The sequence below is a fragment of the Bacillus rossius genome, chromosome 2 (genome assembly GCF_032445375.1).
Source record: "Bacillus rossius redtenbacheri isolate Brsri chromosome 2, Brsri_v3, whole genome shotgun sequence".
Taxonomy (NCBI): Eukaryota; Metazoa; Arthropoda; class Insecta; order Phasmatodea; family Bacillidae; genus Bacillus; species Bacillus rossius.
This window is the reverse complement of record NC_086331.1, coordinates 47,975,703-48,003,505: the sequence shown is the minus strand read 5'-3', so window position 1 is coordinate 48,003,505 and position 27,803 is coordinate 47,975,703. Positions and strand designations below refer to the sequence as shown.

At 34.6% G+C, this 27,803-nt stretch overlaps 1 protein-coding gene across 1 annotated transcript in view; it reads left to right on the top strand.

Annotated features, from left to right (window-relative positions):
* LOC134529271 (uncharacterized) overlaps positions 1–26,532 on the top strand; it is a 218,129-nt gene extending 191,597 nt beyond the window's left edge. The window contains exons 8-9 of the mRNA XM_063363167.1: positions 10,462–10,612; positions 22,635–26,532. Coding sequence (XP_063219237.1) covers positions 10,462–10,612; positions 22,635–23,773 — 1,290 coding nt within the window. The 3' untranslated portion in view covers positions 23,774–26,532. The remainder of the gene's footprint in view (positions 1–10,461; positions 10,613–22,634) is intronic.
* The last annotated feature ends 1,271 nt before the right edge of the window (positions 26,533–27,803 follow it).

Here is a 27,803-nt window from a genome sequence, read left to right as displayed (position 1 = left end):
TTGAGTTCGCAGAATATGTGTTGGACAACAACTTAACAGCAGACCAAGTTTACAATGCGGACGAGACTGCTTTGTACTGGCGTTGTATGCCTCGAAGCACGCTGTGCACTGCAGATAATCCTCACAGCGGGATGAAAGATTCTAAAGACAGATTGACCGTGCTTGGTTGTTCAAATGCTGCCGGTACCCACAAGCTGAAGCTACTCGTAATTGGCAAAAGCTTGCGCCCAAGGGCGCTAAAAGGTGTTAAAGTGTTACCCGTTGAATACCGAGCTACAAAAACCGCGTGGATAACATCTGCAATAACCACAGAATGGTTTGACAGTTTTGTGCGCCAGAGCCGGCAACACTATAACAAGATAGGCTTAGACCCGCACTGCAAGATTGTCCTTGTGCTAGACAACTGCTCCGCGCATCCTGCAGCTGAAACACTAGACAGGGATAATGTTTCTGTCATGTATCTGCCCCCTAACTGCACTGCACTAATCCAACCGCAAGATCAAGGAATATTACGCTCCCTAAAATGTCGTTATCGCACGGAGTTCATGAAGCACTTTTTATCTGATCTGAATGGCGGCAAAACGATCTCAGAAATTAAAAAGGAATACACCATAAAGGATGTCATATGGTCACTAGCTCGTGCATGGGAAGGTATGCCTGCGTCAACATTTCACAAGGCATGGTTTAAATTGTGGCCGACTTTGGTTTATCATGACGAGGTTCATGACAAGGGAAATGAAGCCGACTTCAAAGGTTTTGAACAAAAAAACGTGAACGAACTGCTGGAGTATGCCAAGAACATAACAAATCCAGAACTAGAAGACTTACAATTGCAAAAACAAAACATTGTGGAATGGTTTTGTGTTGATGATAATGTTCCCGTTGTGCATCACTTTTCAGATAAGGAGATATTAGACTCTATTAAGTGTAACAAAGACGACGGAAACAATGAAAGCAGTAGCGATGAAGATGAACCACAGGAGAAAATCTCGCAAGATGAGTGCCTTCACCACATTGAACGATTAATAGCTGGCCTAGAGCAACAAAGTTATATCAACGACCAGCAAATTATGCATTTGTATATACTTCAAAAACAGCTGACTGAAGAGAAGCACAAACGTGTGCGGCAACAACACATTAGTGACATGTTCAAAAAAGCTCCTGTTTCCACACCTGCTTCAACTATGAGTGAGAACATTGACGATCCAACACCTGGCACCAGTGGCACAAACTTAAACAGTTACGTTCAGAGTGACAGTGACAGTGATTAACTTTAACTTCTCCTGTCTTTCACAATGTGTGACGATTTAGGTAATTTGTTGCTTAGCTTTTTAAATTGAAATTAATGCGACTGTTAAACAATGTTTCTTACACACAGACAAGTGGGGCCGTATACAGTGATTATTTCAATGCAGTTTATCTAAGTTCTAGGACATTATTTTTTATTCGCGGGACATGTGTAGCCTACAGTGAGTCATGGTAAGTGTTTTTTTATTTGTAATGTACCGTATCTAACTGTACTATGTGTTATTATTTTATATTTTATTTATGCAACATGTGGATACACCAAATCACTGTACAAACTGTATGTACATTACGTAATTGTAACACAATTCATTGAATGTCAAACGTCTCGCCTACGTCTGCTTGCTTCGCGCGGACATCATGGTACAGTCATGTAGCTGTAGCGTGCTTCTAGGCAAGGTCTGATAAGCGTGCCCGTGGCAAGGTCTCACCACCGGATGTAGCTGTCATCACCCTACCCCCACCCCCCTTGCCGTCCTCATCTACAGCTACAGGATGTTCACAAACTTCGGGAGCAATTTTTTTTTTCAATTAGGGGGCCTTATAGTGAATTTCTACTTTCCGGAATTTTCTACTATCCGGAATAGTCTAAGTCCCGACCATTCCGGATACAGGGTGCTCTACTATACTTAATAAAACTTAAACAGCAAACGTGAATCATTCTCAAGTAAAGTATAAAAATATTACATTTTCACAGTTCACAAGTTGGATATGTTGTGATGGTTTTTATCTATTCTTAATGGCAATTGTTTTCCTGTACATCTAAATGTTAAAATACTCTTCTAATTGTTGTCACAGCACATGCTAAAAACATAATGTTGTAATCACAATACTGTATGACAGTCCCAACACGACAAAAACAACCACAGCCATTAAAATTAAGGTCGTAGTGAATTCAGCCCACGAAAAGTGAACCCCAACAGCCCATCAGAAACATAATTTGGGTATTATTAATAATGTAGTAACGTAAACTTTTTTTTGTGAAATCATTCATGCTTAAGTTTATTTTATCGTTCTTTTGATAGACATGACATAAAATAAACTCAATTGAATTGCCACCTCAGTAGTACTATAAATGGCTGTACACCTAATGGTGACAATCTTTCGTGGCATTTTAAACATATTATATAAATCATGCAATATTTTACTTACTTAACCGTCGATTGTCAGGGAATTGTGATTTTCGGTCACTAGATTGCATTGCATTTCAACTAGGTACCTGTAGTTAACACATGAATTAGAATCACAAGACTTTGTATGCTGCTTATTTCTACAAATTCTTTCTAAAATAACAGACATAATTTACTCATGTCGTTCGTGTACGAGGACTGTATGGTTGCATTTTAACTTATGTTAGTTTTCCATCATTATGGTACTTTTCTGTCGCCCCCCAGGCAGAATTCTGGTATTATGGTAGTTATACAGTATGGCAGTCTTCCATCCCCCCCCCCCCCTTTAGTCCCCGTCAAAACAGGAGGTAAAGTGCCATAATGGAAAACTACCATATATATAATATTTTTTACAGATCATGGTTATAAGTATACAGTGCTGCTTCCTATAACCCATTTTTGGAAATATTTCTTTCCACTAGTGCAGTTTATTTATGACTGGAACTACAGAAGGTCACCATCAAAAGCGCTCTCTGTAGCCTTTTAAGTTAACCTAAGAAACAGCTGGGGTTAACAGCGCTACCTAGTGACATATTCTATACACTACTTCGAGAGCAAAGCAACTGTACTCATTCCAGGGAGTGTATAAAAAATATGGCAGAATTCCACTTGGTCATTTTAACTTATGGCAGTTTTCTGTTATGGTACTTTTCCGCCATTTTCGAAGAGGCCAGGCGGAATACTGCCATTATGGTAGTTTTCCAGTATGGCAGTCTTCTGTATTCCCCTTTGTAAATTATTGGATTTTGGTTTATGCAGTAATTTTATTAAATGGTTTTCAAGTTACCTAAAAACAGAAGTTTTTTCATCTCTATTGACAATCATAACTCTTCCTTGTTTAGTCTTGTCTAGGTGTTGCTCAGGGAGGTACTTTATCATCTCTCATTTTTAATGTATTTATAAATGATATCACTCAGGTTCAGAATCACTCTATTAGAGTACTTTTTGCAGATGACCTAAAAATATACAATGATTACTTCTTATTACAAAATTACATTATAGAAGTCAATATTTGGTTCAAAAAAAATTTGGTTACACTAAATAAAGATAAAACTAAAATTATGTATATCATTTACAAGGAAATACCAGCCAGTTAAATTTAACTACCTTTAATTGCCAAATCTCTCTTTTTAAAATATTTTGGTTTCATTCTAGACTAAAAATTATTTTTTCATAAACATGTTGATTATTTATACTCTTCTTCTTGTAGAACTCTTGCCCATATTAAATTTATTACTTTTCATGCTAGTAATCCAGATTCAGTTCTTTCCCTTTATTTTCAATAATTAGTTCTAATTAGAATACTGTTCAATAATCTATAATGACATCAAGAAGGCTGATATAAATAAATTAGAAAATATTGAAAATATATTAATCCAACTAATGAATCTTTAGAACTTCCTCCACCAAATCTGATTCCCCTTGTTAATCATAGAGCATATTTAGATTCACTCTTTGTTCAAAATTGTTATAGTTCCAAAATTAATTGTACATATGTATTTCCTAGATAATACTGAGCTATAAATGTAATACTTGTTTACTTCAAACTTTTTGCACTCTCCACAACTACATTGACCTCATCTATATACTCTTCCCGAACCTCAGTAAACAAATCATGAAATCTAGAAGTTAATTATTTCACTTACTCTACTCACAAGCAAAGTAAAATTAATTTTGTTTTAATTTATTATATTCATTAATATGTTATTATATGTGAACTTTAAATACTTTCTATTAGTATTATTATAGTTAATTAGTATTTATTTTGAATTTTTAGTTTTTTTAATGTTCCTTGTTAGTACATTTTATTACCTTATCATGAAATATATACTTAATATTTTCCACAATATATGCTTATATTTCAAATTCTGACCTTAAACTCTTGTGGCAGTTGGGACTGAGCACTTGGGGTGGGGAAGCTGGGGGAAGGAGTGGGCAGCCTCTCAACCTTAGGAACTGGAGTTGCCTGTCTTTTCTGCCATGAGAGTTTTTCCTATTAGTATTTTTGTTGTTGTTGTTGTTGTTGTTGTTGTTGTTGTTGTGGTTATTATTATTACTGATTATTAATTTTCTGATTTATCCGCCCTTAAATTTTATTTTCAATTATATTTCATTGTAAATGTGTCATGTTTCTGATGTTGGTCACTGTAAGTATCTGGTATGCTAATTTTTGTGTTGGACAACTATGGATGCATGTACCTGCTGTGGTTTCACTTCAGGTAGAGCTTGCCTCTTTGGTGCCGACGAGAGGGAGTGTTCAGGTACTTGCAGTGATAATTTTTGTTACTGTTTTTGTTTTGTTTTATTTTGTATTGTATTTTATTTTCTGTTTTGTACCTGTCTATGTGTGTCGTGCCCATCCCTAAAGCACTAGGCTGTTGGTGGACATGTTACGAACTAAAATAAATAAATAAGAAATTTTAATCTTAGCAAATTTTGTTTATGTTATAGTTAAAGGAATATAAAACACTGACAAAATTTATGTTAAAAAATTTTAATGAACGTGTAGTTTGTCCATAATCGAAGCTTATGTTTAAAAAAAGTATGTAAAACTAGCAATGTTTGTACTGATATCTATATTGAAATATAGAAACTACTTTTACCAAGTAACAAATGACCAAAGCTCAACCTAGCAAGCGTTTCTATGTAAAAAAAAAATAAAAATGTGTAAGAGTAATACTTTGGGCTGTTTTTTTCTTTCAAATAAATTGCATTTATTGAATTCATTTATTTTTTTTATTTCAAATAGTTTATTTTACCAAGCATAAACAGCAAGCAATTGTTCTTTTAGGCCTAAACATATTCTACCATATACATGCACATCAAGAACCTACACTATTGTAATGGAATGTAGAAATTTAGTGTGTGTCTTTCAAATGTTATATTAGACTAGAATCAAAAAATAAATTTCATCCTCTTTCCATGTGTGCAACAATTTTAGTTAATTCTATTGTAGTGTGTTGCGAGTCATTTTCTAGCATTTTCAACCTCTTATAAACATGTTTTATTATGTTGCATATCTTGTTAACAGACCCTTATATTTAAAATTTTTCATAATGGTACACATTCATACCATTTTTGCGTATGCATCGTCCAGATCAGTGCATCTACAAAGTTATATATTTGAACGGTTTTACACTGCAAATAACTAGCTACTCTCAACCTAAACTTAAACATGTTGTTTAAAGTCTCAACCAAAAATCATATTTGTTGTGCCAGAAATTAAGAATTTTGACATGTTTTTTTAAAAATTTTATTATAATTTTAAATTATTTTTGGAAATTTTATTTTTCTTAATAATTTAGTTACAATAGGATGATTTACACTTTGTTAGGCTGGTGTACGCTACGTAGTTAAACTTTGTGCCAGTGGACAGAGGCACCCTTTCTCAAGGATCAATCTGAGCTTTTGCTAGTCTAAGGTAGTCGTTGGCAGCCCGGTTGAAATTTCTCTCGCCTGCAGTCACGTCCCGGGTTTGTAATATTAATTCCTTGCATGACTAAAATCGCATAGAGCAGCTTCTGGCCTGCAAGCTCTATTTCTTAGAGGCCTGCTGAGACTAGCTAGTCTCGGCACGAACGAGTCTCCCGTGGACCTCCGTTCCCAGCCTGGTGACGTTTTCTGTCCGCCCTCCCCTTAAACTCCACCCCCCCCCCCCCCCCCTTTTGATTCTAAGAATTCTATCCTGGATCATTGACCATACGTGAACTCGCCAAGACGATGGCCTACTCCAAGGACTTTCTCCCTTGCCCTAAAGAGCCCTCCACCACATCTAGCGGCAGAAACTGTAACGTCTTCTCTTGGCGCCAGCTCGTGGAGCTGACGCCCGCGACACCTGTGGGCGATCTTGCTAACTCCCCCCTTTATGTCCCCTTTAGGCCACCAGAGTACACCACCAGCTACGCCATAAGGCCCTATGCTTCCTCCTCGCGGCCTGTAATATTCGATTGTATGTTGCTTTCTGTACCTGCCGGTAGAGACTGCAGCAGTCACCCTTTGGCGCAAACAACGGATGTCGTGGCTACGACCACTCGGGGCACCTCCGGATATGTTCGGTCCAGAGCCGAACCTTTCCCCTCTCTTTCCTTAGGGCCTAACGCCCGTTTTAATTAGGAGCCGCCATCGCCACACTTGGTACTCTGACTTTGGCTACTTACCACGTCATCTCGGCGTCCTCTGTGTTAAGAGGCTGGTCTTCTGCAACGACGTACTCGTTCGAATCAAGAATGTAGTCATCTGTCTTAAGGGATGTGATCCCAGCTAAAAATTCAGTAGCAAGTCAGTAGGAACATTTAGAACAAGTTATGTCTTAGTTAAAATTTTATTAATTTTTTTATTTCACTTATCGATGATTTTGGTCGCGTCATCCGCGCTATTCTCGGTCCGCGCCATTTGGATGTTGGTGCGAGACATCTCCTGAGCCCTGGAGCTACACCCTGTTTGGTGAGTTACTTTAATCTGTTTCCTCCCCGAATTCCCGTTTGTTGGCCTTCGCGCCGACTGTGTTTGACTGTCTGGAAGCAGGTCTAATTCGTTTGGAATTTGGCTTGTGTTTCAGACAGGGTCCAACAGTTGGGTGCCGAAATTACACCCATCATGTTGTGCAGGACCTCCAGCTGCTTTTCCCCCTAAGAAGTGCTTTCCTCCCGTCCCGACGTCATCCTTTGAAGACCCGGGTGATATTAAAAATATATTTGCCCCTTACATACAATGAACTAAGTGAATAAATTGCATACCAGCGACCAGTGACTTAAGAACTTAATCGGCGAGAATATGTATAATCAATGAGAATATTATCTTTTTAATCAACCAAAGGATCTAATAGGGTGGAATATTTCAATTTTTTTTGTTTCTGTGATGATTTGTAATTAATATAACATAACGTGTTATTAATAATATCGGGCCGGCCCTCCTACTTGTTATGTGTAAATATCTTTAATTGTAATACTAAAACAAAGAAAAAAAAAGATTTTATTTACAATTCTAAATAAAACAGGGAACCTATAGACCAAGCTACTTATGTAGTGTTTATTTATTATATACCTTATTCTATTTTAACGATCCACTAGCTCCCAATTTGCTTGTGTGCAGGGAGTTTAAATTTGTCTTGTTCACCACCTCGTGCCCCCTCTGGTAAATAACTTTATTCTTCTTAATATTTTGCCCAGCAGTTTCCAAGGTTTTTTTTCTTATTAAATTAAAATAATTTAATTTTGAGGCACGAGGGGCGTTTCGGTGTGTCTGTTTTTTCAGCCCAAAACTGTGCTCTTTCTTTAGTTGTGTTTTTCTTAGGTTCTATGTGCATGACAAACGGATCGTGCACTGATTCTACAAATGTTTTATTAAACATTTAATAGAATAAATATAAAATACATCAATTAATTGGTCACTACAGGCCATGTTTAAAATGTACACCATAAGCATCAAAATGATCATATAGGCAACTTTCAAAATTACAAGTATGAAGTAGTTGGTGCAGATTTGTGTTAGTGAATCTGCAAAGTACTAATGAAGGATTTCAAGGATGGCGATATAAGTATTGCACTCTTTCATTTTAACACTTTCACATGATACAATAAGTATAAATCAATGTGATACAAGTCATGCTTTCAAGCTGGCCATGTCTTAGAAAGTATCATTCAGGTAGATTTGTCCTATGTGGCTGAAATAGGGTGGTACACCATCATGTGTGAACCATATTGCGGTGTGGTTACATAATGGGATGTCCTTGAGCAGATGGGTTTTTAATTTTTCATGAATCCCTAGTGTAATTCTTGTTTGATTGTACAAATATCTTAGATGATACCACTGACAACATACTACCTACATTCTACCCCAGACTTTTAACATGATTGTTAGACCACATCATCAGACGAGGGTTATACGAAGGTTGTCTGAAAAGTTTCCAACCTCAACATGAAGATGGCAGCACTCTTCAACAAAAATTGGGGAGAGTGATTGCGCATGCTTTGAAATTTACTCTCAGAAGTTTCAGTTGTTTTTTAACATTTGTTTGCATGAGTAAATGTGTGTGTTTTTGTGAAAATGAAAGTAATTGAGTGTGAGCTGTCATTAAATGTTTGTTTCTGAAAGTCAGTATGTCTATGTTAATTAAAGATTATTTGGATGCTGTATATATGGACTCTGCGCCATCATTTACCTTTGTGAAATTTTGGGTAGCTGAATTGAAACGTGGTATCATATTTGCTCTCTCTTGATCAATGAATGAAAAATTTCAATGCTCAGTTATTGCAGTTTAGGTGCAGAAATGAGAGTTTTGGCATTGATTAAACTTGGATTCACCATTACACTCCGGAAATAAAAACACAGACTCTGAGGAAATAATCGGCTAAAAAAAAAAAGGCAAAGACTAGTTGACAAGCTGAGGGCAGAAATTGCAGAAGAATGGACACAGTTGCAGAAAAAAATTATTTTCACTAAAACAATGAATGCACCATCTCACATGTTGGCAGTTGCCATGGAGAAAATCTACGAATTGTGGGTTGAACTGCTTGACCACCCTCTTTACTCGCCATATCTAGCTCCAAATGACTTTTTTTTGTTCCCTGAACTAAAAGTTGCACTCAGAGGACAGAGATTTTCATCAAATGAGGAGGCCATTATCTTCGTTAACAACTATTTTGTAGAGAATGATTACAAGTACTATTTTGATGGGTTAAATAGATAGGACCATCGCTGGGAGAAGTTTATAGACTTACAAGGAAATAGTGTTAAAAAATAAAAATTAATTTAGAGAAAAAAAATGTTTCATTGGAAACTTTTCAGACAACCGTTGTAATTCACTCACTTGTAGGCATTGGGGAAATATATAATGCCATCACTGGTGCACCTAGTTTCAGCAGTTTGCACAGTATCACATTCCTCTTGCTGCCAACTGCAGGATAGTTGGGTTCTCAGAACTCTTGAACCCTCTACATTTTAGAGATTTAATGGGTTTTCCTTGAAGATCCCACATGTTTTGGCATAGTGTACTTCCTCTGCACTTGCTATGCCTTCTTTTGGCTTCCCTGTGGCTCTGAATGTAATACTGTACTTCATCCTCAACATTGACTGTCCTCATACTTCGAGGTCTTCTGCAGTATCTGGTGTGCCAATTGAAACACCCAGGTTTTGTAAACTTATTTAATTCTTTTTCAAATTTCTTTTTTTTAAGGTGCCATTGATTCAGAAACTTTTCCATGTGCTTGTCTTAGTACCGCACAAGTACAGTTAGCCTGCCCTTAAATAATTATCAAGTACATGTTTTCGGAAGATATGCATTCCATTTCACAGAAAACACAATTTACTTTTGACGCCCATTGTCCATCATGCTTACTATCTCTGCAGACACATCATACAGACTGGCTCACTGCTGCTGCATATTTCATCATTTCCGGCATCTTACCTGTGGCTTTGGAAGGGAATTATGTACAAAAGTAGCTGAAAATGTGACACCTTTGCTACAGTATTTTTAATATTGTATCTGCAATGAACATTGAAGCTCTTTTTTTTTAACAGCCTGGTGTAAGTAAGCATTGTGAACTAATTTTAATTTGCCAATGCTAAAATGTTTGCTATTTTATTACATAGAAAATATTTTGAATATTGAGAGAACAGAATGTTTGTTGGTAAGTTACTATGTTTTTTATGTATATTTCTCATGTCTTCGCAATCAGTCATGGCCATAGGCAACTAACCTACTTTTATACAAGCTTTTGAAGAATTTTGGCAGCTAGTTATAAGATGGTTTTTAAATAAGTGAAATTATTGCATTTTAAATAATTTATACCATTGTTAGAAACTTTTTCCTCGAGGTTTACTTTATTAGGTTTGTTTCTTCATCTTTTTCAGTGTTTTTTTTTTTTCCATTTCAATTTTCAGGGAAATTTAAATAATCTATACAATAATGGGTGTGGCTTTAACTTTTGTGATTTGGATGATTACATTACAATTGCATTACTTACTAATGTGTCATTTTTATTTTCAGTGTGTTCAATGGTTGGAAGATGCTAAATTGAACCAGTTGCGCAGGGAAGGAATACGGTATGCTCGTATCCAGCTGTGTGACAATGATATTTACTTCCTACCACGAAATATCATACACCAATTCCGTACAGTATCATCTGTAACAAGTATTGGTAGGTGATTAAGTTCATAAAGTTTAATTTTTATACATTGAGAAACCTTACCTGGGGGTTTTTATGTGATTTAACTGACAGTGCTAGCTACATGTCAGAGTTACCTCCCTCACATTTTGCTAGTAAGGTCTTTGCTTTTTCCATAAAACTTTCTGCTAACCCATTTGTACGAGGAAACTACAGACTTGATATCCTGTGGTTGATATTCCAATCATTTCTAAACCACACTTTTAATTTTTTTATAATAGCATCGCTAGTGGTAGACGTAAGGTGACAGAAATAAAAATTGCTAAAATAGGAGACTGCTGTGAAATAGGAGACTGCGGTGAGGAGGAATTCTTTGTGTTCATGATGAAAACATTAGGTGCTACATGTATCCATGGACTAGAAGGAGCTATCTCCTCATTAAATACTTCCTGTGGTAGATCGCTTGGAGGTTTTTGCAGACGTTACATTGCTGTACATACTTAATAATGTCCTCTGACAATTCTGGTCAGAATATATGATCCCTCGTTAATGCTAACAATGCTTGAATATTTGTTTTGCTTGATGCAACTGTGCCAATATTGAGGTACACCAATTCCTCACTTAGCATGTCTTCAAATTAATTTAGCGTGAAGTTTTACTACCCCAGTCTTGAATAGCATGTGTGTAAATTTCAGTTAGCACGAAATTGTTGAAGGCAAAAAAAAAGTCTTGCTTGATGCCACAAATTTGCTTCATCTCTGTAAACAACAGATGTACCATGGCATACAGTTAGCTATATGAGGAGGGGAAGAGATGCGCACGCAGGTCTGACTTTTTGTCGGCTGTTGTACAAACATCAGCTAAGGCAAGTTCAGTTGCGGCTATTGGCAGTAAAGGACCAAATGTTTTTACGTCAGCGTCTATGCCGCCAGGTTATACTTTTGTCACCCGGCCACAGACAGATGAACTTCAGTCTACACAATCGTACAGAATAAGGACTATCATATCTTTATATATATATTTCTTGTGTGCGTGTGTATGTCACTGAACTCCTCCTAGACGGCTGGACCGATTTTGATGAAATTTTGTGTGTGAGTTCACGGGGATTCGAGGATGGTTTAGATTCACAATTGGATATTTTATCTCGATTCTGAGTTAAGAAAAACTAAAAAAAAAACACGCTTTAAAAGCAAAAATTGCAACGCATTATTAGAAGCCATTTAGTTTTGCTATTGTAAGGAACTAAGTAGAGAGTAAGAAAAAAAATAAAGATCCTGACAGTTTATAGCGTCGCCATATTTGTTTCAATTTTCAATACCCTTTTTGTATATTACAATTTAAATTGCAGAAAAAAAATCATGTTTCATAGCCACACAAATAGTGAGTGTGTGTCATTTCTCTATGTCCACGAGGTCTCGCCGCGTCAATTTTCTCCTTGGAGCGAACCCGTCCGCTTAGTTAAATAAACAGCTTTTATTGTTGAATGATTTCATGATTTATTTAATGAAAATATGCTCTCATAAAAAAATTAGTTAGATAGACATTCAATAGGTGTCTTTCTCTCTCTCTCTCTCTCTCTCTGAAATGTATGTAGCTTGCTCGCGGGTCAGTAATGCAGACAATCTTTACATTCTAGCTCGAGACGGAAAAAACAGTAAATGTGGTTTACAAAGACATTTTATGAAGTGTCTTCCCGTCATTACATTTGAAAGTAGAAACATATTTACTCAAAATTTAGGTAGTAACATATTTTTATTGCAAAGACTGAAATAGAGGTGAGAAAAATTATCATTTGTGAACATAAGAAAACTACTACAACTGTATCAACTGTTATGTTATAATGTTTAAATTTCTAAATGGTGCAAGATAATACAAAATTCCATGCGGAAAAAGTCGTGGGCAGCAGATACGTATAGTTATAGGTGTGGGGCTATGCATGCTGATTTTTCATATACAGCATGGATGCGAACATGTAAGAATAATCTATCTATCTTACTATATTAAAACAGTACTTTTTCTGTCTGTCTGTTTGTACGCGATTTTGATGAAATTTTGTGTGTGAGTTCACGGGGATTCGAGGATGGTTTAGATTCACAATTGGATATTTTATCTCGATTCTGAGTTAAGAAAAACTAGAAATACACGCTTTAAAAGCAAAAAAACTAAGCATTGTTGATAATTAGCCTCCATGGCAACTGGCTTTTGCATTGTTGTTGCCTTCTGCGTAACCATGGGAAAGGTTTTTGGTAACGGCAGTGGCGTGCCCAAGAGGAGGGGTATGTATAATGAGAAGATACAAAATGTCCAGCGAAAAAATACTTACCGCCATATCCATATCTCACAAAAAGTACATTTGGGCAGGACAATGTCTGTCGGGTCCGCTAGAAAGATATATAGAGAGATAGAGATATAAATAGAAAGATAGAGAGAGTTATAGAGATATACATAGAGAGATAGAGAATTAGAGAGATAAAGAGAGATGCTTAGTATACGTTTAAAAAATTACAAAAAAAAATTGATTGAGGCATTGCAACGCATGCCGGGCATTATCTAGTGTATATATAAGTCTAATGCTGTTGGTTGTACTAGCTGGATTATATTTGACATTAGATGCCAGAACAGAAATGAACAGATAATTCACATGGAAAAGGTTGTTAAATGAATGATGCAATGAAAAAAAAAATCATGGGCATGACAGGACTGATGTGTATCAAGCGGTGATACGCGAATAAGCACTTTAATGTTTGAAAAATTAAAATGTAAATATCCGGACAGTAATATCAGTTTCACTGCTAGTTAAGGATGGTTTGGAAAGTTCATGGAAAGGTACGCGACTTGAGTTGAAGGTTTCGCCCGGGCGGGCAAGCCAACCAGCCAACTGACGATAAGTACATAACCACCTATTTCCCGTTATGCTCGGTCATATTTGTCATACAAAGTATTCAATGGAAGGCTGTGACGTGTGTGTCACCAAACATTTGGTGGCGTTTGTTTTTGTGTACCAGCGCGGTGTTATTTACCGTAACCTCAGGTTTGGTGTTTTGGCCGGTGTGGATCTAGGAGCGCGGGCACGTTTCCGGTTGTCAGGATCTAGAGCTGCTCGTGCGCTTGTCAGGCTCTGATAGGCTATTTTCGGTACACGATGTCTGCGTTTGTCTTTTGTTTTCCTTTTTGGTGGGTTGAGGTTGGTACCTGTGGCACGCTGGGCTGTTGACGAGATTCTCTTGGGAGTGTCTGTTCTGCTACAAGCCATGGCCTGAGTGGGTTACAATTTTTCGTGCCGATAGAGTGGCTGCGTGATAAAATCCATGGCCGTAACTTTGTGTGGAAGTTTGTTAAACCTTTGTGGAATATAATAACTTAAGTTACGAGAGGTTTTGCTCCGTCGGTTACACAATGTTCGAATGCAGCAGTGTTCTACGCAGTTATTACCAATGAGGATACAAATTTTCTTTTTAGTAAATTGAGATTTTAATTTTTTGTCGTGTGAGTCTAGTCGCTAATGTCATGGGTGTCAAATGGTGCCATGCGTGCTGCTGATCCTCCTTCAGCCCGGTTGAGGCTTGTCTGCGAGGAAGTGTAAATGCTTGGTTTTGAGGCTTCTTTATTTGATATCTCCGGAAACAGATGGCAACAGACAAACTGTAAGTGTTGAACTTTATTTTTTCGTCTAGATTACGTCAGACGGACCTTCTGTGACGCTGGGTAGACCTTGTGGGGTACGCCACGCCTGTATTTTCACCTTCGAGATCTCGTTTGGATATAACTGAAATTTTTTTTGAAGGAAGTTTTTTTTTTTTTTTTTGGTTTAGACACAGCAGCAAGTAACTACGTCGTCAAGTCTCGTTATGAGTCGTTACCTATTTGGATAATTATAATTTGGTTTTTTCCAGCTTATTAATTATTGAGTGGTTTGTGGGGACATGGTTTACTTTTGGACTCGAAAAGAAAAATATTTTTTTTTTTCCGTTAAGTGTATGGAAAGCTGTGCCAACTTTAAGTAATTTTGAGAAACATTTTATAATAACGTTGAGGGAAATTGTTAATATTTTGTACCCTTCATGCAAGTTATGCGCACTGGGTATTTTTCTAATAAGATTTTATTGTAATTTATTTTTTCGAATTTTTTAATGTTATAAATTTTCTGTAGGTATGTACATCAAGTCAATGTAGAAAGGTTTTTAGTCGGGTGCTCGATAGGGTATTTTGTGAGGCAGAAAATTGGCTGTGAACTATTATAATAATTTATTGTAATTATATTTTCTCTTTACTGCCAGATGATCATGAACTTTCGAACTGGACTGGAAGAGTTTGAGGCAACAAGTAATTAATTTGCCAAAAACAATGAATGAGTAGATTAACTGAACCGAGCACCTAATTTACTGTGTGAAAGGTGGTAATATTTTATATTTCTATATATATATATATATTAAGGGCAGTTGTAAGTGATATTGTCATTTAAGTTTTTTTTGTATTTAATAATTATAGTGGAGGTTTTGATGTTAACCAAGTCAGTAAGGGAACAGGATCTAGTTCATGTGCGACACCCATGGTGCACCGGGGTGGTATAGGTATACTTATTATTTTATTGTGTTATGTACTTCTAGTCAAGAGGGGCGAAGCCTGCTATACCCTGTTGTTGTTTTAATTTTATATATATATATATATTGTTTGGCATGTTCTGCTTATAATTTTTCTATGTTTATATAAAGAACCAAAGAATACATAACTAACTCTCTATTTCGCTGTCAACTCTTTGTATCGTGCCTTCTGCAAGTTTTTGGTCAAAGCGGGTGAAGGCTTATAAAGATAAATAGTGTGACATATTTATTGTTGAGTGTTATTCTATGTAATTATATTACGTAAAGAATATTTTCCTACACATTTTGGAACACACAAGTAAATTAGCTTTGCTATTTATGGAGATAATGCTTCAGAATACGTGATTTTGAGTGACACAAACACATTAGTTGTGCTAAGTGATAGATTGGTGTACTAGTATTTAATGAAATTACCTGTTGCCCTTAGTTTGTTAATAGCTGACTGTGTGAGGTTCTCAAACTTCTTTCTAATGTTGGCATATTGAAGTATGTCATCCATTGTGCATTCTGCACCCTTAACGTCACAAAATATGTCTGTCATAATTTACTGAAATATTTCTGGTGTATAAGCTGGTCCAAATAGCATCTTGTTCCATTTGTCTCCTGCCCACGGCATAGCAGAGGTGAGGTATTTGGATGTTTTGTCTGTCACCTTGATTTGCCAAAACCCTCCAGTGCAGTCAACCAGATTAAATTACTTGGAACCCTGTAGATGTGCCACAATTTCCTCAAGTGTTTATAATGGATAAAGTCATCCATTTAGGTTCTTGTTAATGTCTGAAGGATCAAGGCATACTACCATGTGGGAGACAACTAGGATAGTTTCAGTGACTTCTCAATAATATCATTTTGCACTATATACTATCCTACTCCTTAACTGTTTTTTTTCAAAAGGGATATGGCACCTTCTTTGGAGGATAAATTTTGAGATTAGGTTCATCAAGGAGATCATTGTCATATTCATAACCTTCCAAACGCAAGCGCGTAGGAAGCAAATATTTAATGGGGGGGCAAAGGAGAGTATCATTATAAGTGGTGGATTTAACAAATGGGGTGTCCGGGGCTCACCTGGTAGAAAAAAAAATGTATTCTAAGGAGCAAAATGGTGCTATTTAAGCATCTTTTGTACATAAAAATAGAATGTACTAGCAGAAATTTTAACTTTTTTTATAACAAATTTACTTAAGGCTCGGCATCACAAAACAGTGTTCACTTTTCAGTTTTCACCTCGTAGAATTTATTTTATAGGCAATTTGTTGAATTTTCCCACTGCACAGAGTACATAAATCACAAGCACCTTCAAATTTAGTCCCCAGATATCATCAAATTATCTAGTGCTGTAGAAAAGGCAAAGATGTATTTATAATTAAAAATATGTTTGACTAATTGCATTATAATTACATGACGGTGGTTGAAGATTAATATTTGTAGTGTGAGATAATATATTTTTCCAACTATCTAAAGCTATAATTACATTTTCTTAATATGTGCTAACAAACAACTTCAATAATCAAAGAAGCTATAATAAAATATTTAAGTGAGACTGAGCATTGAGTAAACAATTTAACAAAGATGTCAATATCCCACTCATTGCCCACTCTTAAGTAAATTCATTTGAATATCAGGACAGGAGAACTCTTAATGTTACACACATTTAATTAAATATTCTTAGATGATGCCAATATTCAGAATGTATTGACACAAGCATATGGTGTAAGTATCCACTGAATATTAATTTAAAACGTGACAGAAAAACTGCTTTACCATTAATAAATCTGAAAATCTAAATATCTTATAAGTTATATGACAAAATAACACATTCAAATTGATAAAGTCAAATCACTATATAACAAAATCCGGAATAGTGAGCCGTTTGACATATTACTATCATAGCATTTTTATGTTCCTCATAATTTAATTTACAATACATAAAAACATTCTCAAAATTCTCAGAATTATTTGTACGAACAATCCGTATTTTTTATTGACAACTACACAGCTACTAGAAATGGCATTACAAGTTTTGATGTAAAGGAAATAATTATTACAGCACCCAGACTTCATGTTTTGATGAGTAGCAACAGAAAAATTAAACTTTACCAAAAACGCTCTTTCTCTCGTCCTTGCGGCAGACAAATTCTTTCATAACCGACTTGATGTCCATTGATGCAGTTTTATCACTATGGATATGAAGCAAAGTCAAATGAGTGAGACGTCTTTGGGAGATTGAAAATCGCATGTATGTCTTCAAACGACGAAGTGCACTAAATGAACGCTCTGCAGATGCGGCTGAAGCAGGCACTGTCATGATGAGTATCATGAGTCGAGTTACTGGATCGAGCAAAGCACAGGTCGTATCACTCTCTTTACCCAACTTTTCAGCGAATGCTGCACAAGTGTCGGGGACATTTCCACGAAGATTCTTCAATAGCTGCCACTGTGTAAGGAGACTGTCTAAATTGAAATCTTCGGCAAAGAATAAAGTAACGCACAGACAAGAAAATCCCACAAAACCACTTAGCATTGCAATGAAGACAATGCTTCTTGTTCATCTGATTCAATGGCCGGGAAAAACCATCACTTTGCCCGGCCATGAAATTTAATGGCCGGGCAGTCACCTGGGTCACCCCCCCCCCCCCCCCTGCCCCCGGTTCCTACGCGCCTGTCCAAACTTCCATTTCTGTGAAACATTTCACCATCAATAGAAGCAGTTTCAACTTTTTTAATGGATCCCAAATTTTCACGCATGTCACCCCAAAATACTTTGAAGTCTGTTGGCCACAATAAGGAATAAAAAAACGTGAGGTACATCTTTGCTCAAGGACACCAAAACTCTTGTTCTGGAAGGTTTTATGTTTAACACACACTTGGTAGCGACTGAACTGAGATAAACATTGCATTGAACAACTATGTCAAGCTTAAATGTAACAATATTTATTAAGGAGGTGTGGCTTCTTCATCTAGTCTAATTCATTTAGATTAGGGAGTCTTGATTTATACATAACAATTTTCGGCTATATTTAGTTAAGTATTTGGCACTCTTGTCTCCTTTCAAGTATATTAACCTGTCTCGACCAACACACAGCTCCAAATGCCTGAGTTTACTTCACTATTTTCATTTTTATTTCCATAAACAGGGCATGCTCCTTCCAGTTTTTTTTTCCTTTCAATTACTGGTCGTCCCTGAAGTATATTTTCTGGAATTTGTAGGTACCTATATTGTGCACTTAAAGTTAACTATTGACTTTTATGGAATACATTTGTTGTTTGGTCATAGTTATAAACTTGCACCCTGAATTAGAAGTTTCTTCCAGAGATTGGTTGCTGCTGCGTACCACTTAAACTGTTGTAACCAAGATTTTCAAACCAGCTGTGATCCATTTTCTGAGCTTGTTAACTGTCTCGGAGTTTGAGGCTGACTGCCAAATTGTCTCACATAGACTTGTATTTTTCAATTTATACAGAATGCCCTGGTTTTGGCACCATGTTATATCTGAAATTACTAATATGAAACATTATATTTTGGTCAACTCTGCAGTAGCCATGTTAAAACAAAAAACTGTTTATAGCTAGTTGCACCAACTGCCCAACATTGCAGCCTTGTAGCCATGACTAGCCTAATAGCCATGACAGTAGATCATTGCGTTTTTAAAGTATAATTTTTATGGACTGTGACAGAAGGAAAATAATAATTTTTTCAAGCAGTGTCAAGGTGTCTTGTTATGATGTTGGGCAGCTTTAAATCATTTTGCATTTTATATTATTATATTATTCTCCATTTGAAAGTAAAGAAAATTTATATTGTCTAGAAAAGAGAAATTTGATGTTCAGAATATTTAAGGCGTGTTTGTTTATGATTTTTTTTTATTTCAAGTGGTCCCTTGCAAATCATTCAATTTAGATAAAAGTTAGCTACATAATAATTACTTCTTTCTAATTGTATCAGCAATCCAATATTTGGGTTATTTAATTAAAGTAAATTTTAAGTATTAGAGTTTAACCTTTTAGCTCAGTGGTCATAGCTTCTAGCTGGTAGCCAAAAGCCCCAGGTTTGATTAGTAGCTGGGTCGGGGATTTTCCACTAGTGAAAAATTTTCTTCTGAGGTCCAGAACTGTTGTGTGGTTCCTTCACCTCAATACTGCAGAAGGCAATGATGAACCATAACAGAATCACCTCATCTAGTACTGTATGTGATAATTATGTCATAGTGATGGCTGGGGAATCCCAACTAACCTCAGAGCTAATAATAAACCCATTTAACCACCAGTTTGTATTTGTCACATTTTTTCCAGTAACTTATAAAATTATTCATCCTAATCATTGTTACGATAAAGCTTGAAAAAGTACATTTATAATCTACATGATTTTAGTTTTTTTTAATTAACAGGCTCCAATATGCATCAGCCAGGAGGAAATAACTGATTTGTTCACACAAGCGACTGTTCATGTCGTATTAGTCGCACTAGGCTACAAATTTTGGCTTCAACACTTATTCAAGGCTAGGTCCTGCGGTTTTGTTGAGCAAAAAAATTAAATAATTCACATTGGAAGCTGTGGCTAATATTTAAAATATCTAAGATGGTGGGGTATCATCACTATTAAGTGTGTGAACTATGACATTATAAAAACAGATCAACACAAATTTCATAAGATCGTTTTGATTTTATATGTATAGTAAGGAATCAGTAACTGAAGCAGCGATTGCAGGGTCTCAACAGATGAAGAAAACAAAGAAAACATTCATAGGCAAACACATTTTATATGCCTTTAATCCTTTAGGACATTAATTATGGTTTCATGTAGTTCAGCAAATCTGCCAGTCAACCTGTATATGCATATTAGTATACACATTATGAATTGCCTTACACGTTTGTACGATATTTAGTAGTGGGTTGATCAATGTTACACGTTTGGGCCTGTTTAATCTTAAATTAGGTTTAGAAACCAATCAGAGAGGGTTGCTGGGATGTGTGAGACCAGGTAATATTCAGTCTTGCGGAATTATTTTTAAATATGTAAATACCAAAATTTCTACTTTAACATAGTAACATATTTATGTGGAAGCCCAAATTTATTTTAGCTTCAGGATAGGATTCAGGTTTTAAAAAAATGTTAATAATGGTTTCCATCTACGAACTGTTTGTTTTTTTTATTTGGTGAATGCTTGTTGAAGCAGAGAATTGACAGCTAGGTGGCATTTGTTGTCGATAATTCAGTCCAATTTGGTGCATTTATATTTGGTTATGTTAAAGTAGTGTTATGTCATAAAATGGAAAGCCTATTTGAATTCATTGATATTTATAAATCATTTAAACCATAGACAGAATCAAGTGTATTATATAAATTGGAACATTATATATTTTCTCTGTAAGAGAAGTTCCCTCATTGACCTCCATAAGTAGTGTGTAATTGTAGACAGCCTTTCCCTTGTAACGTTGCAGACCCTTTGCCCATGAGTGTACAGAGAATTTCATTTCGGGGAGTGGAGGATAGAACTACGTCACCAGCTGTTTTCTTTCAAATTCTTTCCTTTTATTAGTAGGAATATTAGATTTTTATAGATTTTTTTAGGATTTTAAGGGGGGTTGTTTATATACCCAGTCTCCCCCTCCCCTTTTCCATGTGCCACCTTTGTCCCCTTACATGCTTAGGCCTAACTTTAATTTTTAAAGTGGGGTCTAGCATGCAAATTTTTTTTATGATCGGAAGCATAAGTTAGTGCTTAATTGTTGCATTTATCTTAAGTTTAGAGGTCTTATTTGGACAGTTTTACAATAAATGTAATTTAACACATGTGAATAGTTGAGTATTTTTTGTCTTTCAGGGCTATATTAATTTTTTTTTAATATATGAAATTAATAATTGATTATTTTCTGCTTGTTTGCTAGGTTGGCATGTGGGTACAAATAATTTTTGCCTCTTTTATTTTCTTTAATTTCATTTTATTTCCATCCAATGGAACATAATTATGTTATGGGCCTGTTTAATGTATGCACCGTACATTTACACTTTACAATCAAGAATACATAAAAATAATAACTTGACTTATAGGTTGTAACAACTTGAAACAAAAAAAAACACCAGGTTACATAGCATTTTAATACAAGTATCTAATACACAACTAATTTTAACTAAAAGCAATTGTTTGAAATAAAATAATTTTACTGAATTGACACAAGAATTTGGTGTAGGCCCTAATAGCATTACATTGATATAAAAATGCATGAAACTTTGATGCATTTTACTAAGCTTTGTGATTGCAGTAAAATATGTGTTTAAAGAGTTAATAGTTTATTGGTTGGTTGGGCCACCTGGACACATTCCTCCCGCTGTAACAAACATGTTGTCTGACACTCTGGTCTTTGCAGTGACAACAAAGGGTCGTGTTCTTGTGAGTTGTGCGTTGTTTCGTCAATGGTGTACTACACTTACTCAGTTTCATGTCTCGAAGCTTTTTGGGCATGGGTTTGATTAAAAAACTGGTGTGTGTTTTTTTTATTTTATTTTTCAACGTACTTAATTTTGGGGCAAGATTAGTGATTATTAGGAATTCGGGCAGAAGGCCATTTTCCTCATAGGCTCAACTGCTAGTGAACTCAATTCATTGTTTGTCAAAATTTATGGAGCAAGGTGCATATCAGTAAAACACTTGACTTACATTCTATGGGACCCAAGTTCGAATCCTTGTACCAGTCATTCTGGTTTTTGTTTTCCACTGTTTTCCGAAATCACTCTAGGGAAATGCTGGCATAGTTTTTTACATTAGAATGTAACCAGTTCCTTCCCCAGTATTTTCATTCTGTGTAGTATGTCACAGTCTCTAATGATATTACTGTCGAGAAGATGTTAAATAAAAAATTTTTGTCAAAATTTAAAACTTTCCTTCTTGTGCCAAGTGATTTATCTGTAAAAATTAATTTTTGGAAAATATTGGAAATTTTTTTGATTGGTAATAAATCAAAATTTGTGCAACACAAAGTTTTTATGCTTAAGACTCAAAACAATCACCAAAAATAACTTTTTGTTGACCAAACTACCAATATTCCAAATTAATTATTAGGTTGGTGGCACCTAAAATCATCGTGAACATATTTCAGTGCCAGAGGCATATGAAAGGGGGGTGGGTGTTTATGGGGGGATCCCCCACCCCCTTTGCCACCGAAATGAAATTCTGTTTATGCTCCTGTTCAACGCATCTTCATAACCACTAAAACATCATTAATCTTAATATCTGTGGCAGTGACTGTGTAGTCAAATCCTTCTGCATGGCTTACATGAATTGCAACACCCTTTTCCCTTTTCTAATATTTTGCTAGCTTGCCATTTAGCGGTTTGATTGAAAGAGGGAGGTACATTTTAAGAAAGAATGGCCAAATTTAAAGAAAATGAGGTTGTTGTGTACTATGTTGCTATTTTTTTGTATTTAACTGTTACCTAAAATTATTTGTTACAGCTTGGCATGTTCGACTGAAGCAGTACTACCCAGATGCTTGTAGTGCACAGGCAGGAAGACACTCAAGAATTGTTACACCACAGCAACTTTACAAGGAAAAGAAGAATTTGGAAAAAGCATCTTGTGAAGTATCAAAGAAAGATGTGAAAGACTGCAGTGGAAGAAATGAAAAACACCTTAAAGAAAAGGAAAAGAAGAAATTTGAGGAACACTTTTGGGATGAAGAAGACAGTAAACATAAGAAAGAACGTAAACTTGAGCAGACACGTAAACGATCAACTGAAAGTGTATCCAGCGAAGTGGAGAGGAAGAGAATGAAATCTGATGACAAACCTTTTGTGCACGTAGATTCCATTAAGCCTGAAGAGACAAACTTGCGTAAGAAAGTTACTGAGAAAGATTCAAAAGAATTAAAGCAAGAAAGCAGTGATGACATGAAGCATGTAAATTTACAAGATGGAAATGCATTGGGAGGTAGTGTAGAGAACAGTTATTCTTATTGGGTTATGAACAAAGAAAAGCATGTTAGGTCTGTTGATGGAACTCATAGTAAAAAGGAAAACACGTGTAAAGGACACAGTGAAAGTGATTTTAAGTTAGGTGATGATCATAAGAAATTTAGGCATTACTTAGATCAGAAATGGGAATTGAAACAGGGTCATGATAAAAAACAAAAGACGCTTAAAAAAGTTGGAACAGTCGTGAGTGATAGTGGAAAAACAAGCCAATCTTCTTCTTCTCCAAAAAAGTTGGAAACAGGAGTAAATTGTGAAAGTTTCAGTTCACCATTGAAAACAAGTACTCCCGTGAAAAGCAATGATAATAAAATTAGATCAAGTGAACAGTTACATCGAAAGGAAAGTGTTGTTTGCAAACTGAGTTGCAGATTACCGGCATCGCCATCAAAAACACCAGTGGCTGTAAATGATAACAAAAGTGTTATAATAACACCTGTGAAAAAAGAAAGTGAAATTGATACAGGAAATGGTGGGCATTATAAATCAGATGTGAGAGATAAGGAAAATGTTTCAAAGATTACCTCAGCATTGAGTTTGCCGACTCCTGCCAGTTTATTGGATGAGATTTTGAAAAGTATGAGGAGGGTAAAAAAACCAACCGATGAAAAACATGATAAGTGAGAATACTATTTATTCACATTTTACTTGCCTTTAGCACCAATTTGCATGTGCTTTATGCACTTGCTAATAATTATGCCTTTATTAAAAAGACTGTAGTACCTTTAATAGATCTTTAAAAGATGATCAAAAAATGAGCACCAATATATGTGTGCATTTGTATGTTGTGGCATGTAATTGTATTGTACAGTTGTAAATATACTGACTGCACTTTGCAGATTGTAATTAATTGTCTAATGGTGTACAATGACTTGTGCCTCAGAAACATGTTTTGTAAAGTTTAAGAAAAATTTTGAATGAAGTTTGGAAATGAAATTACAAAAGGTTTAACTCACTATTGATCTTATATACAGTAGTAACGTTTGTATTGTACTATATAATGCATTTTAGCAAAAGTGTTGTATTTTATGTACATAAATCTTTGGCTTTTTTTTTTACGTAGATGCAACTTGCAATGCTATCTGGTTGTTTTTGTTGAGAATTTGACATGATGTATATCTGTTGTTAAGTTATAATGAATTTTGCACTCTTTTTTGTGCTTTATTTTATGCTCTCTTAACTTTAAGATATGATGTATTAATAATGACGTAAGAAACCTGTTGAAAACTTCATAGAAGAGACTAACTGTGCAAATTATTTTTCTACACGTTGCCAAATAGAAGTCATGGACAAGTCACATATAGTATTTATGTGAATATTTTAGGCACATTCTCATCTTGGGAGTATTTTAGTGTGAAGACTGTTGGTGTGCAATATTGCAATATTATATGTTACATCATTTTATTGCATTATTTGTGTGTTTAGCTAAGTGCAGTTTTTTTTTGTTCTGCCCTTTAAAATCACACATGAACTGTTGTTAAAAATTTAGTTCTTTCATTTGGAGTTTGTTGTGGTGTTGTAACTATAAATAACTTAAAACCTTTTATGTTTTAAAAAAAATGTGAAGGCTATATCATTATTTTATTTGTTGTATTATAGACACATATTTTTATTTTACACTGGCCCAGCTTTCATGAGTGACTAAGTTATTGCTGCTTTGTTAGATCCTAAAGTTTTATAGATTTTGTCATTTCTGTTCCAAGATACAGACCAGCAGCAACCTTATTCCTGTGTTTTTATGTAGTATAAATTTATTACTTAATCTCGATACTGGCAATTTTGCTGCTAGAAGGTTTTCTTGGAGGATAGATGTAATGAATGACAAAGTTATTTAGACCATGGTTAACTATATTTTAAAACGTGATATATGTAATTATATCAGTTTAGTTAGTATTTTAGACACACTTATTTATTTGGTTTGTTTTTATTATTTAGCTAATTTTAATGTAGTTCTCATAGAGACTAGCAAAATAAGATTTTTTTAAATTTAAATGCCAAAAGCAAATTTAATAGTATTTTCCCTTTGTTGTTGCATTATAATGTTAGTATTATTGTCTGAAAATGGCCACATTTTCAAATAAAAGTGCATTATTATTTGCCTTTCGAACTGTTTTAAGTAATTTATTATTGTGGTTTGTACAATAGGAAACTATAAAAATATTTAACGTTGTTCAAAACATGTTTTTTATGGTATGTTCTACTTGGACCTTCTTTTCATTGGCATTTTACAACAATGCAATCCTTGAATTGCACTTTAAGGTGTTATGTTAGCTCTTTTTCATTTACTCACAACTACAGTAGATCCACATTTTTTTACATACCTGAGATTTATGGATTCCCATAATTAAAATAGTTTTTATTTGTGGTCACGGCAGCTTCGATTGCCATTGTAAACAATCTTCAATTCCAAATTTTTTTTAGGTCATGGTAAGAAATATGACCATAAATAGAGTTTTTTTGACACACAAAAATGAAAAATTAGTTAAACATGATTGGTAAATATGAATACTGGCAGTTAATATTGCTGGGACTAATAATAAAATTAGTTCATAAAAATTCTCTTACCTAAATTCCTCCAAGTGTTGTGTTTTCGTCATATTCAGCATGCTCATTTTATTACAATGGTTGAGGAAAATTGTTTAGTGCTACTTAATGCTAGTGATTTCAAATTCATAACATCATTTTATGTTGGCAATTAAAAAAATTCATGTCTAACATATTAACATATATAATGTGTCTTATATTTCAAGAAATTATTTGTTTTGTATTGACACATTCCAAAAAAATAGTTTTTGAAGCATGTGCCATCTCTGAATTTCTAAATATTGCAATATAAACTATTGTAACCATTTGTATTCCAATAAGTAAATAATTGTTTGTAAGAGGTTGTGTTCATTTAATAGAATTGGTTCTGCCAACAAAACTTAAATTAATTAAATTTTAATACTAGATTATTAACAATTTAAGAAAAAACTGTACGAAATTCTTTTGCCATAAAAAAAATTGGACATTTTGAGTTGCTACAGTACTCAAGTTGACACCCAATTGTTTTGTCCCCAAAAACTGAAGAATTAATTTTCATTTTTGAACACAATTTTGAAGAATGGCAAGACAATAGAAGATAATTCTGCTATCTCAAAGAAGTGAAAATACATACAATTATCAAATTATGAGAAGCTGTAAGAGCTTTTTAAAAATGGACTTACTGGAGCATGTTCAGCAAATATCCCAGTTAATGGAGTAGTTCTTCATGAAAAGGCACAACAAATAGCTGACACTTCAGGTATCAAGAATTTTGCCATATATAATTGCTTGTTATTGTGTATTATATCTGTTTCTTATTGTTTTCATAATAGAAAATAATAAAAAAATCATTCATCATTTCCCACTTTTAACATATTTTTGTTCTGATTCCTCTTAATATGTAAAAAAGAGGTTCTACTGTAATAATTTTTTGTATGAAACGTGTTTGTTATTAAGTTTCCTGTGTGGGCCATAGACGTAAGCAGTCTTAATACCAATGTAAGAAATTAAGTACGAATAATGATTTATATGTATCAATTTGAACTTTGTGTAATCAATTTTCAAATGAGCAATGAAAACATCAATGAATACAAAAAAACAAAACTGCAGACACTATCTCAAACACAAAAAAATACTTTACAGATTTACGTCAGATACGTAGCTTTAAAATTTTATAAGTTTATGAGACACACAAGTGTGTGTAAAAGGATGAAGCACTCAGTGTTCATACCATTTGTGACGGTTAAAATTAATTTTAATGTGATAGCATAAGCAGAAACATGTTTATAAAATAAGTACAGGATTCTCCTGCTAAATAATTGTAAGAGAGACTATCAGATTCGCTGTTTAGTAAAAAAAAAAAAAAAAGTTAAATAATATGGTGAACCATAATGGCCAATTTTATAGTAAAAACCATACAGAAATGCAAGATTTTGATTTTTTGAATGTACATCATGTACAATACTGTTTGTGATATCTACTTTTAATACTATTTTTGATACAGACAGGCACTCATAGTTACAAAATGACTTAAGTGAAAATTCATCAAGGTACAGTATTAATAAAAATTATAATTTTTGCATGTAAAGTGCATTCCACATTGGTGTGCATATGTGTGCGTACATTCATGTGTGTGTATACACATACATTAGAAATAATTGGGCAGATTCAAAAAAAAAATTATTTTGACACTTGACTATCACTGTTTTTCCTCCCCCAAAATTATGGTTTCTTAATTTCCACCCAAGAAAAATAATTTATAAAATTAGAAAACTGTTAAAAATTAGTTTTGAACTGGGTGCTCTTACCATTTCAAATCATTGTTATGTTTTATTTTTTGTATTTGTAAAACTAAGATTATACACATGCTAAACAAAAGTTTATATACTGGACTGAAGTACATGACAAAGAGCAGTAATAATAAATTTAAATTATACAGTAGAATTTGCATTATTAGTCATGAGTGGTCTACTGTAATAAATGTCAAACAAGAATGTTTTATAATACAGAGTATAAAAATTAATCTATTCAAATTTAATTAAATATCACTTAGTTTCTGTTTGCCATTATTCATTACTGTAAACAGATTTGAATGTTTACCAATTTGCAATAAATGCTATGAAATCTAGGA